At 35.0% G+C, this 19,240-nt stretch overlaps 1 protein-coding gene across 1 annotated transcript in view; it reads right to left on the bottom strand.

Moving 5' to 3' along the window:
- Nucleotides 1-19,240, bottom strand: part of ASCC3 (activating signal cointegrator 1 complex subunit 3) — a 362,528-nt gene that overhangs the window by 98,253 nt on the left and 245,035 nt on the right. Inside the window, exons 31-33 of the mRNA XM_002714874.6 lie at nt 6,639-6,776; nt 6,426-6,546; nt 3,913-4,045 (exon numbers count right to left, since the gene is read on the bottom strand). Of these exons, the coding sequence (XP_002714920.3) occupies nt 3,913-4,045; nt 6,426-6,546; nt 6,639-6,776 (392 nt within the window). The remainder of the gene's footprint in view (nt 1-3,912; nt 4,046-6,425; nt 6,547-6,638; nt 6,777-19,240) is intronic.

Below are 19,240 nucleotides of genomic sequence, written 5' to 3'. Positions count from 1 at the left end.
TAATGTTCCAGGATATAAAACAAATGTTTTGCATAATTTATATATTTTGTGTACAATTTTATATAATTTGTAAATAATTCATTCCAAATTATTTGATGGGAATTTGGTTTCAATTTCTCTTCTCCATGAAGAGAAATTAAATTATATTAAAACAATTTATATAATCTGTAAATTATTTAGTATTAGGAACTCAAAAATATGTATTATTAACAAATACTATATATTGATTTTCTTATCTTCCTTTAAAAAGTGTGTTTACTCTTTCATTTGAACATAAATATAAAGTGGACTAGTCAGAGAGAGAACATCAGAAAAATACTGTAATTACATAATACTTCAAGTTAATAAATAGTAATAATTTGCTGAAAGCAATCACTAGTATCTATCATATGGAAGTATCCAACAGATGGTACTTATTACTATTAATCACTTTGGGGAAATAAACTGTGAATGGAAAATATGCCTGACAGGGAGGCAGCTAGCATTTTCAGGAGGTGATGATGACATCACAAAAGTGGGTGGCAACAGAAGAGATACCTCAGAAAGTACAGAAAATACTACTCATGGAGAACTGGGGGAAGTATGAATAAATACTGAGATAGAATACAGGAAATACAGAAAGAAAGGGATAATAGGATGGATTAATGAGTCAAGATATTTCATTCATTCACTCCATGAACATTAAGTGCTTAGTCACAGAAGACACTATTACATTAGGGTTGTGGGGTATGCAGAGATGATTGTATGTGTTGAAAGGCTGGCATAATAAAATATTCATTTTAGCTACTCATGTAAACTACAAAAAAAAAAAAGAAGCAATGTGTAACAGAAGAAAAGGTTAATGCATAATGATATGTGGAACAATATGCAGGTATTAGAAACAGTTTTTGCAAAGGACATGAAAAAATGGTCCTAGTAAGTTGGGTGAAAATGAATTTGATATGTTGCACTGAATTCACCAGTAGCAGAGAGAGCAATCTGGCAAGATTTGTTGGAATAAATCACTATGACCCAATAATTTTACTTTTTCATTATGACTTGCCAAAGAAATTTTTACCTGTGAGGATAGGAAATCAAAATAGTTAAGTGCAACATTACATGTAAACAGGGGAAACTGGAAATGCTCTAAATGCACATTAACAGAGATGTGAATAAATTATGGAATATTCTGTAATAGATGAAATATTTATAATTATCATATCAAGGTACAAAATTTAATATTTTAGTTAATTTTACTGATAAATCAACTACGTTAATTCTCACAATGTAAACAGAGTTGTATAATCCACACTATGATTAGGCATTACCAATGTCCCAAAAACTCCCCAATTGTGCTGTTTTAGTCATATCTTGCTTAAAAGGATATCTTGAGCTTTCTTTATTTTACTGGCTTAACTACAGTGGCTTCAGTCTCTAGCACAATGTTTAAGTTGTAAGAGCACCATTCTTATATCATTCTCTATCTCAAATGGAAAGCTTTCAATACTTCAAAATTAATTTAATGTTTACAATTTTTTTTGCTTATATTCTTTATCAGAGTAAGGACATTGTCTTATACTTCTCCTTGGTAAGAGTTTTTTTTTTTTTTTAATGTATGTGTGCAAGATTTTATCAAATGATTTTTTTACATTTATGAAATGATCATATGATTTCTCATTTTTTCTGTTAATTCAGTGCATTGCATTCATTATTTTCAAATAATAAATCACTGTATTTATGGAGACAACTGCACTTGGTCGTAATTTCTCATTTTGTACATCACTAGATTTCATTGTTTTGTTTTGTTTAGGATCTCTACATCTTTATTCATGAGACAGAGGTTTGTTACATTCCTATCTTCTACTTTTTTCAGTTGGGTTTTGATATCCATGTTATTCTGCTCTCACAAAAGTTGGCAAATATTTCTCCTTCTCTACTATTAGAAGGAGCTCATGTAAAATGTTACTCTTTAAAAATTATGAAGGAGTCACTGGTGAAGCATCTTTCTTCGTGGAAAAATTTAAAATTTTATATTCAGTTCTTTTGACAGATAAGAGACTATTCAGATTTTCTATTTCTTTTGGACTAACTTTAGCTGTTTTTTATTTTTTCTTTTTTTTAAAGATGTATTTATTTATTTGAAAGTTAGAGTTATACAGAGAGGAGAGGCAGAGAGAGAGAGAAAGAGAGAGATCTTCTATCCGCTGGTTTACTTCCCAATTGCCCGCAATGGTCGGAGCTGCACTGATCTGAAGCCAGGAGCCAGGAGCTTCTTCTGGGTCTCCCACGTAGGTGCAGGGGCCCAAGGAATTGGGCCATCTTCTACTGCTTTCCCAGGCCATAGCAGAGAGCTGGATCAGAAGAGGAGCAGCTGGGACTAGAACTGGCACCGATGTGGGATGCCGGCACTTCAGGCCAGGGTGTTAACCTGCTGTGCCACAGCGCTGGCCCCAGTTGTTTTTTAGTAAGAAATTTTATCATTTGATCTAAATTTTAATAATTATTTGCATAAATTCTTTCATAATATCTTGTTATCATTTTAAGGTCTGTATTATCCTATCTTTTCATTCTTGATATTCAAACTTAAACATTTATCAATTTGATTCACGTTTTTGAAAGAACAAAATTTTGGCATTAATTTTTTTCTAATGTATGTTTATTCTCAGTTCACTAATTCTTGCTATTAACTCTTCTATCTTCTTCATTTGAGTTCAATTCGTTACTTTTTTCCAAATTCTTGACATGGATACCTAGATCACTCACTTTACATCTCTATTCTTTAAAATATATATTTAAGGTTATAAAAGTTCTCTTAGCATAGTATTAGCCATATCCAATAACATTTAATTCTTTTACATTTTCCAGGTGAAAATCAGTTTTAGCAGTTATAAGAGAACAAAGAATCCAATTAATATTTGCAGTACAGTCCACAAACACCTTCTGTCTTCAATGCAATTAGACTGTAGTAAAGGAGATAGAGCATACAGAAAAGACTATGATACAAATCTGAGAGGAAAAGGGTAATTTTCAGCTCAGAAAATGAGGGAAGGGGCTGGCGCTGTGGCTCAGCAGGTTAAAGCTGTGGCCTGCAGTGCAGGCATCCCACATAGGCGCTGGTTTGAGTCCCAGCTGCTCCACTTCTGGCTCCCTGTTAACATACCTGGGAGGGCAGTAGAGGATTGCCCAAATGCTTGGGCCCCTGCACCTACATGGGAGACACGGATGGAGCTCCTGGCTCCTAGCGTCAGACTAACTCAGCCCTGGCTGTTGCAGTCATTTGGGGAGTGAACCAGCATATTGGAGATCTCTCTCTAGGACTCTACTTTTCCAATAAATAAATAAATCTTTAAAAACATGCAAATAAGGGAAAACTTTATAGAAGGAATAGTGGTTACTAATCCACAAAGAAATATGGGGTAATTCTGAATTAATCTCATGCCCCTTTATTTTAGATACATATTTATTAACTATACAAAAAAAATCTCTCACCAAATTAACACTTTGTTAAATACTTAGTTTACCACATACACTACTGCCAGCAGTAGGCATTTGATACTTGTAAATACTCCATATAAGAGCTGGTATTGTTACAATCTCCATTTTACAGACAGGTACACTAAGTAACTGAGGAATTTAATAACTTGCTCAACATAAAGTAAGTAAATGACAAACTCCGTAGTTTAACCCAGGTCATCTGGCTTCAAATTCAATATGAATGAATAGTGTTCTACAAGGCTGCTTTTAAAAACTTCCCTGTAAAAATTGGAATTATTATTGAATGCTGTCTTAAAGTAATAATTACATTCAGTTACAGATCAAATTATCCTTTTACATTACAAGCACTACCGACTTTTTTATCTGATAAAATGTATTAAAGAAAAACATTAACTTGTTATGTAATCAATCTATTTAAATTAATTAAGTAAAATTTACCTTGATTCTACTGGGAAAGGTTCATAAAGAAATTTTTTGTAAAAATCTTTCTTTATGTCATGAACCAGAATTACAGCTTTGCCTTGGTCATCAAACTGAGGCCTCCCAGCACGTCCCATCATCTGGAGTACATCTACAAAAGACAGAACAAGATCGACGCTGCAATGTGGTAGCACAAGGCCTATTTACCAATTAGGTATACTTCTACAATATGATGAAATAACGCAGGAAACAGAATACTGTAAGAATATACATTCTATCTCTGATGCTACTATTAAGTTCCCTAAAGTAATATAATTTATTCAGAAAATTGGTAATTAAATAAGCAAGAAATTATGATGCAAATTGAGTTCCCAAAAGGGAATTCTTTGGTTAAATGCTTAAAAATACTGTTTAAGAGATATTAGTATTTTAATTAAACAAGAAAAAGTAAAAACACATAGAAAAATATCTTCATCAGTCACATGCTTATTTTTCCCATGAATAAAGAGTCTATTTGGCTTCCCCTTCCTCCCATTTATGGTATAAAAATTATTTCTGTTTTATATGGTAGGAATCTCTGAGGTAACTAAAGATTTAGGAGTGAGAGGCTGGCATGTGGCGTAGCAGACTACGCCTTTGCCTGCAGCGCCAGCATCCCATATGGGCGCCGGTTTGTATTCCATCTGCTCCTCTTCTGATCCAGCTCTCTGCTTATGATCTGGGAAAGCAGTGGAAGATGGTCCAAGTGTTTGGGCACCTGCACCAATGTGGGAGACCCAAAAGAAGCTCCTAGCTCCTGGCTTCAGATAGGCTCAGCTCTGAGCATTGCGGCCATTTGGGTAGTGAATCACCAGAGAGAAGACCTTGTGCTGTCTCTTCCCTCTCTGTCCATAATTCTACCTCTCCAATAAAATAAATAAATCTTAAGAAAAAAAAAAGATTTAGGAGTGATATAGCTTTTACATGAATTCACTGAGTGGAAACTTATATTGTTTATGTCCTCCTTCAAGAACCTACTGAAAATGATTTTATCAAGTTTTAAAGTATGTTAACAGAGTATTCATGCATAAACTCAAGTGCCAGTGACTCTGGTTTTGGAAGTCCTTGAAGAGCATCATTTCTAGAGAAATATTTTTAAAGCTAATCACAGTAATGCTAAATAATAATTTATTAATAAGTACCTCATAGCTACTAATCTGTACTTTGATCTATTTAGGAATTTGGAACCATCAAGTTATCTTTTTTATTTACATTTTTAATTTATATAAATTGAACAAATTTCATGTATGTCATATATACAATTTTTTTTTGACAGGCAGAGTTAGACAGTGAGAGAGACAGACAGAGAGAAAGGTCTTCCTTCTGTTGGTTCACCCCCCAAAATGGCTGCTACGGCTGGCGCGCTACGCCGATCTGAAGCCAGGAGCCAGGTGCTTCCTCCTGGTCTCCCATGCGGGTGCAGGACCCAAGGACTGGGGCCATCCTCCACTGCACTCCAGGGCCACAGCATAGAGCTGGACTGGAAAAGGAGCAACCGGGACAGAATCCGGCGTCCCAACCAGGACTAGAACCCAGGGTGCTGGGACCACAAGCGGAGGATTAGTCAAGTGAGCCATGGCATCAGCCCATATATATAATTTTTAGTACATTTCCTTCCCTATCCTCCTTCCCTCATTTACTCCCTCCATTACTCCTGCTTCCTTTCTTATTTTTCTTCTAATTTTTGCAATAATATACTTTTTTTTCTTTGGGAACAAGTTTTATTATTAATCCAAGAAGCATCTAAGGAAATAGGCAATGGAGTTGGGCACTTAGGCTTATCTAAAACTTATGAGACATAAGAATATCCTCCACTGAATACACTAAATGATGTAAATCTTTGAGTTTGGTTTTACTTTAACTCTCATGATACAACTCTTTGAAGACAGGGCTCTTGCCTGGAAAGTTAGCGCAAAGTAACTCCTGTTGTTAATTTAACAATTAACACTCTTATGCATGATGTCAGTGATCACCCGAGGCTCTTGACATGAGCTGCCTAGGCTATGGAAGCTTTTTGAATCCTCAAACTCCTTCAATATTTAGGGAAGACCATATGCAAAGTGGAAGTTCTCTTCTCCCTTCAGAGAAAAGTACATCCTTCTTCAATGACCACTTCTTTCCACTGGGGTCTCATTCACAGAGGTCCTTCATGTAGGATACCTTTTGCCACAGTGGTTTGTCTTTCCATGCCTGAAATGCTTCATCAAGTCATCTTTTTAAAGATTTTAATTATTTATTTAGAGGTAGAGTTACAGAGAGAGAGAGAGGGAGAGACAGAGCATCAGTATTTTTATATTTATTGAACTGCCTTGGTAAAAGTAAACAAAACCAGTTCAATATTTTGTTTAATATTTGCACCAGAGACCAAAATTTTATAATTTGCTTATCAAATGTTTAAATACAAACAATTCTCAAAAATCTACTCCATGTAAATTCAAATTATTAAGATAAAAATAGGAGTTTAATACATCTCTAAAAAATTTAAGAACTACCTGTAATGGGAAAATCCACATAGCGTCTTGTTTTTCCATCATAATATTCTGTTCCCTTAATAATGACTAAATGAGCTGGAAAGTTTACACCCCAGGCTAATGTGCTTGTAGCAATAAGCACCTAAAAACAAGAGATAATATCTTTATATCAGAGTAAAATTCAACTTTTAGGTTACATTTTAATTTGTGTTCATGGGAGGAGAAAAAGATTACCTGAATTTTACAGTTTACAAATAGCTCCTCTACTGTTTTCCGGTCCCTTTCATGCAGTCCAGCATGATGCATTCCTATTCCAAAAGCAAGCGTCAGCTTCAGGTTGGAATCTTTTACTGTTCCAATGATGTTCTCCATCTGCAAATAAAAACACAATTATAGCATACAGACGCAACAGCTTTAAATTTTATATTTATGTAAATTTACAAATTTGATTAATTTTGATTTCTAATATAAAAATAGAGGTCCCATGTACACTTAGGATTAAAGTTAAATTAATTGGAACTGGCTTGTGGCGATGGATGCCAGTTTGAGTCCCGGCTGCTCCACTTGTAATTCAGCTCCTTGCTAATGTGCCTGGAAAAGCAGTGGAAGATGGCCCTTGGGTCATGCATGTAGGATACTGGCTAAAGCTCCTGGCTCCTGGCTTCAGCCTTGGTCCACCCTTGGCCATTATAGCCATTTAGGGAGTGAATTAGTAGATGGCAGATTGATTTCTCTTTGTCACTTCTCTCTTTCAGTAACTCTGCCTTTCAATTAAATAAATTATTTATTTAATAGGAAGAAAAGAAGGAAGGAAGGGAGGAAGGGAAGAAGAGGGAGGAAGGCAAGAATCACTATATTCTTACAATTCTATCAAATACATGTAATCAGTCTCTTTGTATTAATATCACATTAACATGAGAATTGATGAGAACTGTGTTGTAGTTATCATGAAGAATTTGCTATGAACCTGACAATCTAATGGATTAATAAGTTTCTTTAAAAAAGAAAGAAAATAGCATGATTCAAATTTGCAATCACAAACTCATTTTGGACTTCTAAAGAATGTTTCAGAGCCCATTTTGCTTTAACAATCCAAAAATACATTAATAAGAACACAAGAAAATAAAAAAAATAAAACTGGTGTACCTTTGTGTATTTCGCATTTCTTTGATCAGTAATTCAGCTAATTACTTTTCATATTTATTGACTCTTCCTCATACATCACCAGTTTATATTTTACGTTATGTAGTAGCCTTTTTTTCTATACTGGCTTGTGATAGCTCTATATAGTTCAAAGCTATCAATCCCTTGTCCATCTTATGCTATAGATATTTTTACCCAGTTATTAGTACTTTAATTTTATTTGTAATTTTTAAAAACTTAATGGATCTAAATTTTTAAATTGATCTCTTCTGTTCTATTGCTTAGAAAACTTTTCCCCAAATACATGTAATACACATTCACTTAATGTTTTCCCAAATTTTTATAGCTTTTATATTTAAATAATTATTCATAATTTATTTTTATATAGAAAATATGGCAGGAACAAAAGTTTATTTTATCTATATAATTAATCAATTATTCCAGTGACATTGGTTAAAACCAAGGGTAATTCTAAAAGTTCATGGAAATTAGGTGCTTTGAAAAAACTATTCATGAGTTTCATTTTGGTGCCAAAATAAGCTTGTCCTTTAATATAATTTTCTATGAGCTTTTAAATGTACTCTCATAATTCTGTTATTTTAAGTATTAAATTTATTTTATTTAGAATTTTTATATATCCTAGTTTTTGCATCTTAAGCAGATTTTATTTCTAGCCCTAGATTAGTTTACTACCCCGTCATATGTCTCAATGGTTTTTGAAACTCATATGAGTGATTACAAAAACAGTCCCACTGCAAGAGAAACTTATGGGCAACAAGCAGCAAATCTTTTCTTCCAGAATATACTCCCTGTAAAAATCTAAGTAGAAAGTTCAGCCTCATTCTGTTTCAGGACAGATTTCTACTTTAAAGCGGAGTTTCTGGGCAACTCTTCGAGGGTAATAATGTAGATATTAAATGACTTGAAAAAACATGAGCCTTTAAAACAAGGGTATATTTTACTTTCATCTATAGCTTTACAACAATATCCCAACAGTAAGCACTAGTGGAGAAGGAATTTAGCAAAAGGTACATATGTGATTTTTATATGCCTGAGATAGAAGAATAAAAAACTGACAATGTCTTCAAATCTTTTTTATTCCCTACTATTAACCACCCATACTATAAACAAGTATACTTGTAATACATTTATTTTCTGACTGTGCATAAACCATTAAGTAGTGTACAAAATCCCCAGGTAGAAAAATTATAGCTGGCTGCTGCAGTTTAGTAAAAATGCATAAGACCAAAATATTCATATAATAAAACACTCCATCGGCTTTCATTCTTACTCATTTTATTTTTCAATAGCCAGGAAAACTTTGAGTTTTCTTATTGACAGCAAACTGTTTTACACCAATAATCCATAAAATAAGAATATGAAATATGGCTTTATGGTAATTAATGCATAAAGTAACAAAACATCACATGGTGCATCATACATATGTACAATTTTATGTCCATTAAAATGTTTAATTAAAATATTTTTAAAAATGAAAAAAATTTTAAGAAGTACCATAAGCACTTTTTAATGACATAGACATCAGAAATGTTGCTTATTGACTTTCCCTGAAGTAAATGCAATGTAGAAACAGCTCATTCTGATTCATATTCACAGTATGGCCACCTGATATTCCTGTATTATTTGCCTTATGAAATGTTAGCTGGAATATGGAAATGTATTAATGTAAACCTACTTTAAATTAGTACAGAATATGTAAGTTGACTAAAAATATATATTATTATTTATTTATTTTCAATATTTGTTTATTTGAAAGGCAGAGTTAGAGAGACAGAGAGAGAGAGAGAGAGAGAAAAAGAGAGAGGGATTCTTCCATTCATTAGTTCACTTCCTAAATGGTGGCATGGGCCTGGGTTAGGCCAGGCTGAAGCCAGGAGCCAGGAGCTTCTTCTGGGTCTCTTATGTGGGTGCAGGTGCCCAACTACTTGAGCCATCTTGGCGCTGCTTTTGTCAGGCCACTAGCAAGGAGCTGGATTGGAAGTGGAGTAGCTAGCGCCCTTATGGATCGCCTGCATTGCATTGCAGGTGGTAGCTTAACCCACTATGCCTAAACGCTAGCCTCCAAATGTATGCTATAAAGAAAGGTGCTTGTCTCATAAATTATATTTTAGCCATTCACAAATGACAGTCTGTTATCTATTTCTTTTTTTTAATTTTTAAAGCTCTTATTTAATGAATGCATTTTTCATAGGTACAACTTTAGGAATACAGTGGTTCTTTCCCCCATACCCTCCCTCCCTCCCACCCTGACTCCCATCCCACCTCCTATTCCCTCTCCCATCCCCTTCTTCATTATGGTTCATTTTTAGTTTAATTTTATATACAGAGGATTAACTAGTTACACTATGAGAATTAACTATTAGCTATTTCTTGTTAAATAGTTCACTATGAGTCTCTGAGGTTCTTTTTCGGACAATTAGTTTCAGAAATTATTTTTTATTTTCAATTTTGTAACTCAAATATATATTTGTATAATTTATAGTGACCATAGCAATGCCACTCATACCCCCCAAATAATGTACCATTTACCAGAGAAAAGCTATGAATGAATCCTATGGCCGGATGTCTGGTAAGGCATTAATGTCCTGCCTTTCACATCAGGGATGACTAGCAGTTTCTCACTCTTCCCAGCCCCGTTTTCACATAAATCAATGCATTAAAAAGAACTATTTGCCAATTCGAAATGGCAGACTTAAAATCCTCATGAGAACAATCACACACACACAGACAAAAACAACTTCATTTACTACATAGTTTCTGTGGATGAATTCCAAATTATTCGAACATAAAAAAAGCGAAATTTATAGTTGTTCATCATTCAGCACAAGATACTACTAAGACAGCCTATATAATAAATTTGAAGATATAATTTTGTAGATTAAATTATTTACATCTTTGTTGCTAGCTTAAAAATAAGTTTCACTTGAACAAATCACCATACTAAAGGATTTTTTTTTTCAGGATCTTAGGATACTAAAAGGTTAAAACATGAAAACAGATATTTGCTGAACATTTATTATATATCACCCATATCATTTTACAAATTTTATCATATTTAATCTTTCATATAAGGTAATGCAATTTTAATATAACTGCTCATTTAAGCAACTTGTTATGTTTTAAATTCAAAACATAAATTCAGTGATTTTTAATATTATTGAGTAGCCTTTCTCAATCCTAGTTTCACAGAAGAATTAAGCCCAATAACAAATATTTGGGTTACTATTTTTTAATTTCTCTAAGGATAATTTCAAAATATGATTAAATTTATAAATTAAGTATAATTTTAGACAGAGAGAAGAAAAGTTTCTTTATTAAATAAAATGCTGTATTAGGACATTAGGATTGCTTCTTGTTATGAAAGGCTGCTATAGAACTAAAAAACCCCCTCCATAATAAATAAACACTTTGCTAGAGCAAGTTTTATTTCCATAGTTTCACTTCTGTTTAACAAATACTTGTGATGTATAGGTATCTTTCCAATAAAGAGCCTCAGAAATACATTTGACTATCTGATAGTTAAACTCACAAATTATTCAATATGGTTCCTAAAAGAAATATAGATCTATGTTCTTCTAAGTAGTGGTCTTTCTTTTTTTTTTTTCTTTTTTGGGTGGTGGGGGAGGAGGCACATATGTAAACTGTTGAACCATTTACTTTAACTTAATAGAATTTTCTTATATTTTAAATTTATTATACTCAAAAAGCTTTTGTAGAAAGATAGGATTCCATTTAAGTAGATACATTACTCTGTGCCTGAAATACATTCCAGTCAGAATATAATTCAGTGAGTTGATGACAATGCTGGCTCCAAAAGAAAGGAGGAGACCAGATTGGACAAGAATGAGCTAACAGATTGTGCAGCCCAATTCTGTCCCTTTGAGTGTGATATATTGTTTCAAGATGCTAAAAACCCATACTTTCTCAAAGCATATCTGTTGTGCTGGTTTTCCCATTTTCACAGAATCCTCATTATCAAAACTCTGTACTCTTTTCAAAGCATGTCAGACTCAGACCATATGCCACTGAATATTGCTTATCAATTGTCTAAAATGCACAATAAAAGATGCACCATACAGAAGGTTCATGAAAGTTACGAAGACTTTTTTTTTTAAAGAAAAGTGATTAAATGTAACACATCTGGTACAGATGTTAAATGAAGTTAAAACATTTCCTTACAATTACCAAATGTTAATTTCTTATGATACACTTCTGTATGATAAAATCCCTAGATTAAGGGGAAAGAACTAATGATGGAAAAAAGAAATGCTTTAGAACATTCTGTTACAAAATAATTCAAGAAATAAAATAAGAATGAAGGTTTTTAAACTTTACAAGTACTCCCAAAACTTAAAATTCTCTGACTGCTTTCTCTGAAGCACAGAAAATAACACCTCTAAGTGACTCACCATATTTTTACTATATACTTACATGTGATTATATGTAAAGTACACATAAAATAAATATATAGTGAATTAAATATATAAATGAGTTATAAATAATGACAGGAAAATCTTTGTTGTATCAGCCACATACATACAATATTACTTTCAAAATTTGGCCTAATTTTTAATGGTAATAATATCAAAATTGGTTATGAAAATAAAGATTTTTAATTCATGCTTCTTATTTAATCCACTACACCACTGGCACGAAACTTCAGTGTAATCACTTTATATTTATTTTTGAATACAACTTTTAGACTATTTCCAACTTTGTAGAATTTAGATTTTAACACACATTTGGGGAGCATTTTCACATATTGAAAAGCTTTTAAAATTGAGATAATGAAAGGGTTAATTAAATAATTTTCTAAAGGAGAAGTTTACATGAATAAAGACAATATCAACAAGAATTAAATTTGGGGGAAAGAACACATTTTGTATCAAGAAATCTCTCTTTTCCCAAGATGCTGGTTTCTTCTGACCGATATTCGAATATCTCTGGTGAATTGGCCATCCAAGCAGTGAGCAACAAAGACCTATTTGTCCATGAACAAAACTGATGACCACGAATTAACTTTGGGGTATATTCTTCAAGTGGCCTAATCCTCTCATATTAGCAGGGAAGGGCAATGGCCACTTGTATCCCACCCTGGAGCTGCTTGTGTGGAGAGCTGAACTCACCACTGGGACTCCAGGGACATCCCAGCAGCTGCTGAGAACATCTCCTCTCAGTAATTCTCCCTTCTGTTCCTGCTAGGCCATCAGCTACTTATAAACGTTTTGTTGATACGAGGAAATGGTTTGTTGGGGGAGTTGATGGGCTCTAAGACTGAGTAAGCTGAACATGGCTTTATGCCACTTGGACCCAGCTTAGGTCGTTTCAGCATGTTCTGGTATCAGTTGGTAGGAGACGAGAGTCTAAGTTTTTTTTTTTTTTTTTTTTAATTTTCTGTTGGTTTGACAACTGATAATTATTTTCTTTTAAAGATTTATTTATTTGAAAGGCAGTGTTACAGAGGCAGATGCAGAGAGACCAAAGATCTTCCATCCCTTGGTTCACTCCCTAAATGGCCACAACAGCTGGAGCTGGGCCGATTGGAAGCCAAGAGCCTGTAGCTTCTTCCAGGTATCCCAGGTGAGCGCAGGGGTCCAAGGACTTGGGCCATCCTCTACTGCTTTCCCAGGCCATAGCAGAGAGCTGGATCTGAAGTGGAGGCATTTACCTCAGTTCCTCTGTGAGGAGGATTTGGATTTGGTTTAGGGGAGTACTCATTTGATTGGTTGTTTGTAGGAGAATTTCTCTCTCTTCCGTGAAATAAGAGCAGTTCAATTTCAGCTCCATGCAAAAGCCCCCTGGGGTTGCATATTGGCTGACTGGGCAGCTCACAGTTAAGACCCTATGACTAAGAAGGAAATGGTGTTTTACTGTAATACTGTGTGGCTTATGTATGTATTAGATTTGAAAGAAAGATTGCTGTTAAATGGGTCCCTAACTGTAAGGCTATTCTGTAGCTAGAAAGGTTTTGTAAGAGATCAGGTAAATTCCTTAAACTTTCCACTGGCTGTGTCTGGGGCAATTAATGTCCAAGGAGACATGTTAGGAGTCCCTCCTAATTTAGAAAATGCTGGAGCTACAACTCTACCTCACCTGGATGGTAGAGCAGAGGCCAAGGGACTCCTCTGATTTCTTAGTTAGAAATGTGCCAGGGGATTCCAATTCAATCCCATCAAGGTGGCATATACCAATGCCATCTCACTAGTCCAAGTGATCAATTTCAGTTCACAATTCATCACACTGATAGGTCTAAGAGTCAAAGGGATCACACAAACAAGACTAGTGTCTGCTAATACTAACTGATAGAATCAAAAAGGGAGAGAACGATCCATCATGGGAAGCGGGATACACAGCAGACTCATAGAATGACAGATGTCCTAAATAGCACTCTGGCCTCAGAATCAGCTCTTATGGCATTCAGATCTGGCTGAAGAGCCCATGAGAGTATTTTAGGCATGGAAAGCCAAGAAACTCTGGCAAAACAAACAAACAAACAAAAAACCAACCAACCTAAATGAAAGATCTCCGCGAGTGAGATCCCAGTGGAAAGAATGGGGCCATCAAAGAAGGAGGTACCTTTCTCTGAAGGGAGGAGAGAACTTCCACTTTGACTATGACCCTGTCGGAATAAGATCAAAGTCGGCGAACTCAAAAGGCTTCCATAGCCTTGGCAACTCATGACTAGAGCCTAGGGAGGTTACTGACGCCATAAACAAGAGTGTCAAATTGTTAAGTCAACAACAGGAGTCACTGTGCACTTACTCCTCATGTGGGATCTGTCCTTAATGTGTTGTCCAATGTGAGGTAATGCTATAACTAGTACTGAAACAGTATTTTACACTTTGTGTTTCTATGTGGGTGCAAACTGATGAAATCTTTACTTAATATATACTAAATCGATCTTCTGTATATAAAGGTAATTGAAAATGAATCTTGATGTGAATGGCATGGGAGAGGGAGCGTGAGATGGGAGGGGTGCGAGTGGGAGGGAAATTATGGGGGGGAAGCCATTGTACTCTATAAACTGTACTTTGGAAATTTATATTTACTAAATAAAAAAAAAAGAACCTGTAGTAAATTGTGATCAATATCCCTAAGGCAACTGACAGAGGGGAACAAGAAATCATAAGCATAATGCAACAAAAAGTATTTCTCTATCAGAGTGCCAATCTAATAGGAAATGAAGATATAATTTCCTTTACATGTGAAAATGTCCAACTCCTTTACTGGAACTAGAGTTATTTTCCAAACTAAATGCTTAAGTTAAGTTCTTTTTTCCTTCAGGTTCCAACTGAGAAAATGTGTGTTTAATTCAGGTTACTAAGAGAAAGAAGTAATTCTAATGGATTGATGGTAATTTTAAAAAGCAGTTAAAAATGTTTAAAAAGCTATCAGAGAAACTGCTTTCTTGTTGTGTATTGTGATACACATTATGCATGTTTATATGTGTGTTCATGTTGTATGTCATGTCTATGTGGAAAATTTTGTTAAGAGCTCTGTATCAATTGACTTATAGATGAAAGAGTATTCATATAAATTACAACTATTAAATTGACCCCAAATATCTTTTGGTTCATGTGATAGGTTCTCTGATAGAGAACTTGTTGGTAAAAAAAACTAAAGATGTTTTCAGTGATTGACATGTTTGTGCCCAGGTTTGCTGGTGAAGCATATTATACTTACTTGTGTTACATATTTGCAATCATAAAGGTATAATATTAACCTAAAAACTAATCATATAGGTAAAGGTATAACGTGATGTTCACTGATTCCTGTAAAGTTGATATTTGACAGCTCAAAATCGCTTGCTAAATGTTCACTTGCTATTAAGTTACTGAGGCTAAGAAATAGCTCTAAATCACTGTATGGAAGTAAACATTTAAAGGTAGAGATGGTGTTGTAGTATAGCTGTTGGAGTTGCTGATTGCCATGCCTGCATCCCATGAATGCCTGTGTAAGTCACAGCTGCTTTGGTTCTGACCCAGCTTCCAAATCCCTGCTAATGTAGCTGGGAAAGCAGCAGAAGATGGTCCAAGTGCTGGGACCCCTGCTACCCACCCTGGAGACCTGGATGGAGATCCAGATTCCTGGCTGTAGTCTGGCCCACTCCTGGCTGTTGGGCCATTGGACAGAAAACCAGTGTGTGGATGATCTTTCTCTCTCTGTCTCTCTGTAACTATGCCTTTCAAATAAATAAAATTATGATTTGGTCCCCTATGCTAAAGAAATAAAGTTGTTTTAAAATACAAATATTGATAGTGATTATTTGTCAGAGGTTTTGACCTTTTAAAAATTTTAAAATCCAATTATTAATATTTTCAACCATATTCTAAATTGCAACTTCTCCTTTTAGTTTCTACTTAATTGACTCCTTCCTTTAAAAGTCTCGGTATCGTTTGTAATCTATTTTCTCCTCATCGGTTCTGATTGTTATGACCTGATACTAAAAATGTTTATCTTAGGAGCCTTGGCTGATATTACTTGATTCTTTACACCTGACTTTTCTTGATGTATTTAAATTGTTTCATGTAATCAGACAACGTCTTCTGTTTTTGTTTCTTAGAGATTTTCTAGTCAAAGTTTTCTTGTTCTTTTATAATGATGTATACTTGTAACTTTGGACACATACTACTTCAATGTCTCATTAAGTCTGGGTACTTTTCCATCAGGTTTAACTTCTAAGTTATCTGGATGAGCATCCTATCAGAAGAGACACAGAACAACAGAGTTTTCTTTACCTTTTAGTAATTAAATGAGGGAAAGAAATTTAATGTTCTGTCAAATAATCTCATGCATTCTCTGCTATCTTTGTTGGGTTTTGAATGCTTGAAAAATCGTATCTTAAGAGTTTAAGATTTTGAATATCAAGTATAAATATTTAAGTGACTGCTTTATAGCTGTAATGAAATGTGGTCTTTTAGCTGGTTAAACACCCTGATTAAGTTAATGATTATTTCCTAATGATCAAGCATCCTATTTTTTTTTTTTTGGTTAAGCTTTATTTATTTATTTGAAATTCAGTTACAGACAAAGAGAGGAGAGACAGAGAGATCTTCCATCCACTGGTTCACTACCCAAATGCCTGAAACTGGTAGCTGGGTAAGGTCAAAGCCAGGACCAAGCAGTTGGGCCACCTTCCACTGCTTTCCCAGGTGTAATAGCAGAGAGTTGGATTGGAAGTGGAGAAGCTAGGACTTGAACTGGCACCCACATGGGATGCTAGTACTGCAGATGAATGCCTAATCTGCAGTACCACAGCGCTGACCCTTGGACATCTTATTTTAAACAATTTTTTTTTTAAATTTGATATCTTTGACTGTGGTTTTTTTTTTTTTTTCTTCACAAAGTTCCGAGTTAAATCCCTGGACCTTGATTTCTAGGTGGGTCCCTGGAAATCCTCAAATGGATACAGAATCCATCTTGCAGAGATTATAGCTAATTAGGATCATTTTGTGTGGAAAGTATTGTCAAGCTCTAAGATCATAAACTTTAAGTTACATTTCTATGGGTGTGTTATTGATGTAAATATTCTAGAAATTATGTCACACTGATAGAGGTCTATGTGGGATAAGTCACACTTGTTAAAATGGAGGAAGGATGAGGCCTTCTTTAAAGCTGCTCCTATACCATCACTGCCTGAGAAGATGTACCAGGTTGTAAAGCACTACGATGCTTTTTGAAATACTCTGTACATTAGAAATAACTATGTCTCCTCTTCCACTGCTAATTTATTTTACAATAATGTAAAATAAAGCAGAACAGTCTCTTTTCTTGTAGATCAAGGATACTAAGTATTAAACAGTCTGAGATTCAACTGAGTTGTACCATCTAGTGCTCTGCAAATTTGTAGATAATGCCTATTTGGTATTTACTGTTAGCCTCATAATTTCTTTACCAGTCCAGCCATCAACAGTCTGAGCTTTGACCAAAAGAGAAGAGTCCTTCCAAAAGTGTGTGAAAACAGAATTGAAAGATGTTTATTTTGGTGCACAAAATTTTTGAAATCATACACATGAGGGGTCTTCAAAAAGTTATAGAAATGTGTGTCTTATGAAAATGAAGCATGGATTTTATACATTTTTTGCACCAAAATATACAAGCTTCAATTCAATTTCCTAAGAATCTTGAAGTATGCATATAGATGGATATTGACTTCTAACATCAGGTTTTAAAGAATTTGAAACAGAAGGCATCATTATAAAGTGGGGAGTCATTCTTAATTCCTTTTTCTCAAACTCTGTTCCTCATCAGTCTTCTTGTTTCTAGTCCTAAATTCATCTATCCATTCCTCCTGCCTCCAAGTGATGTGGCTCAGAGGCCACTGCCATCATTTACTGCAAATTTATGTCCACTATAATTCACGTTCCACTAAGAAGCAAAACTGATCTTGAAATGTAAATCGGGATGTGTAATTTGCCAACTCTCCAAGTTTTAATGCCCTGCAACACACTTCCCCCAGATGTCTGGCTTGCATCCTTCAGTTCTCTGTTCAGTGGTTATCTTACCTCTCTACTTCTACCAATGTACAACCATGCACTACTGCCCTTGGCACTCCTGATACCTTTCACCCTGTTTACTTGTTTTTCATAGGATCAACACAACTTGACTTATTTACTTGTTATCTGTCAATGGTATCAAGATGTTAATTCCATAAGGGCAAAAACATTAATACACAGAAAGGAACTCAATAAAAGTCTCTGAATAAAGGAATAAATGACTATTTTCCCATAGTACTTAGAAGAAAATTAAAAATCCTTAACCATGGTTACAGGGCCTTGTACAAGGCGGCTTCTGTTTACCTCTCAATTGTGCCACTCTCCTCTACTCCTTGCTTATTCCATTAGAGTGAAGTTCAACTTTCAGTTCCTTTAACATACTGTTTCCTGTGGCTGAAATGCTATTATCTCCTTTCTTGGTATAGCTAGTTCAATCTCCTTCTTTGGTTCTCACTTTTAATGTCATCTCCTTAGAGAAGTCTTCCCTCATGATGAGATTTGAAGTACTTTTCCATTTTCTTTCTTTTTTTATTTTTATTTATTTGACAGGTAGAATTATAGACAGTGAGAGAGACGGAGAGAAATGTCTTCCTTCTGTTGGTTCACTCCCTAAATGGCCACTATGGCCGGGGCTATGCCGATCTGAAGCCAGAAGCCAGGTGCTTCCTTCTGGTCTTCCATGCGGGTGCAGGGGCTCAAGCACTTGGGCCATCCTCCACTGCACTCCCGGGCCACAGCAGAGAGCTGGACTGGAAGAGGAGCAACCGGGACTAGAACCCAGCGCCATATGGGATGCTGACGCCACAGGCGGAGGATTAACCAAGTGACCCACGGCGCTGGCCCCTCTTTTCCATTTTCTTACTCTATTTCATCACTTACTGATTTCTTGCATCTTAATTATCACAATTTGCTATTATTTGGTTAACTATATTTACACAAAACATGTACCTACATTTTAAAATTTCTGTCTTCACATAGGTTCTTGGAGAACTGTAATGTTAGCTAATACATTGCTTGGTAAGTTTAGATGAGTTAAATCTATGTTAAATGAACAGACACAAGACCTGGTAAAGGCTGTGTTTAGATCTGAGGTCAAAGATAGCTATTTTTGTGGATATTTGGGGAAGGGGAAAGAAAGACTGAATGTGTGACTATGTGATACCAAGTGAACTTGGA

This window comes from Oryctolagus cuniculus, chromosome 5 (assembly GCF_051225735.1).
Source record: "Oryctolagus cuniculus isolate XC-2025 breed Fujian yellow rabbit chromosome 5, ASM5122573v1, whole genome shotgun sequence".
NCBI classification, from domain to species: Eukaryota; Metazoa; Chordata; class Mammalia; order Lagomorpha; family Leporidae; genus Oryctolagus; species Oryctolagus cuniculus.
This window is presented reverse-complemented; position numbering and strand designations above follow the sequence as displayed.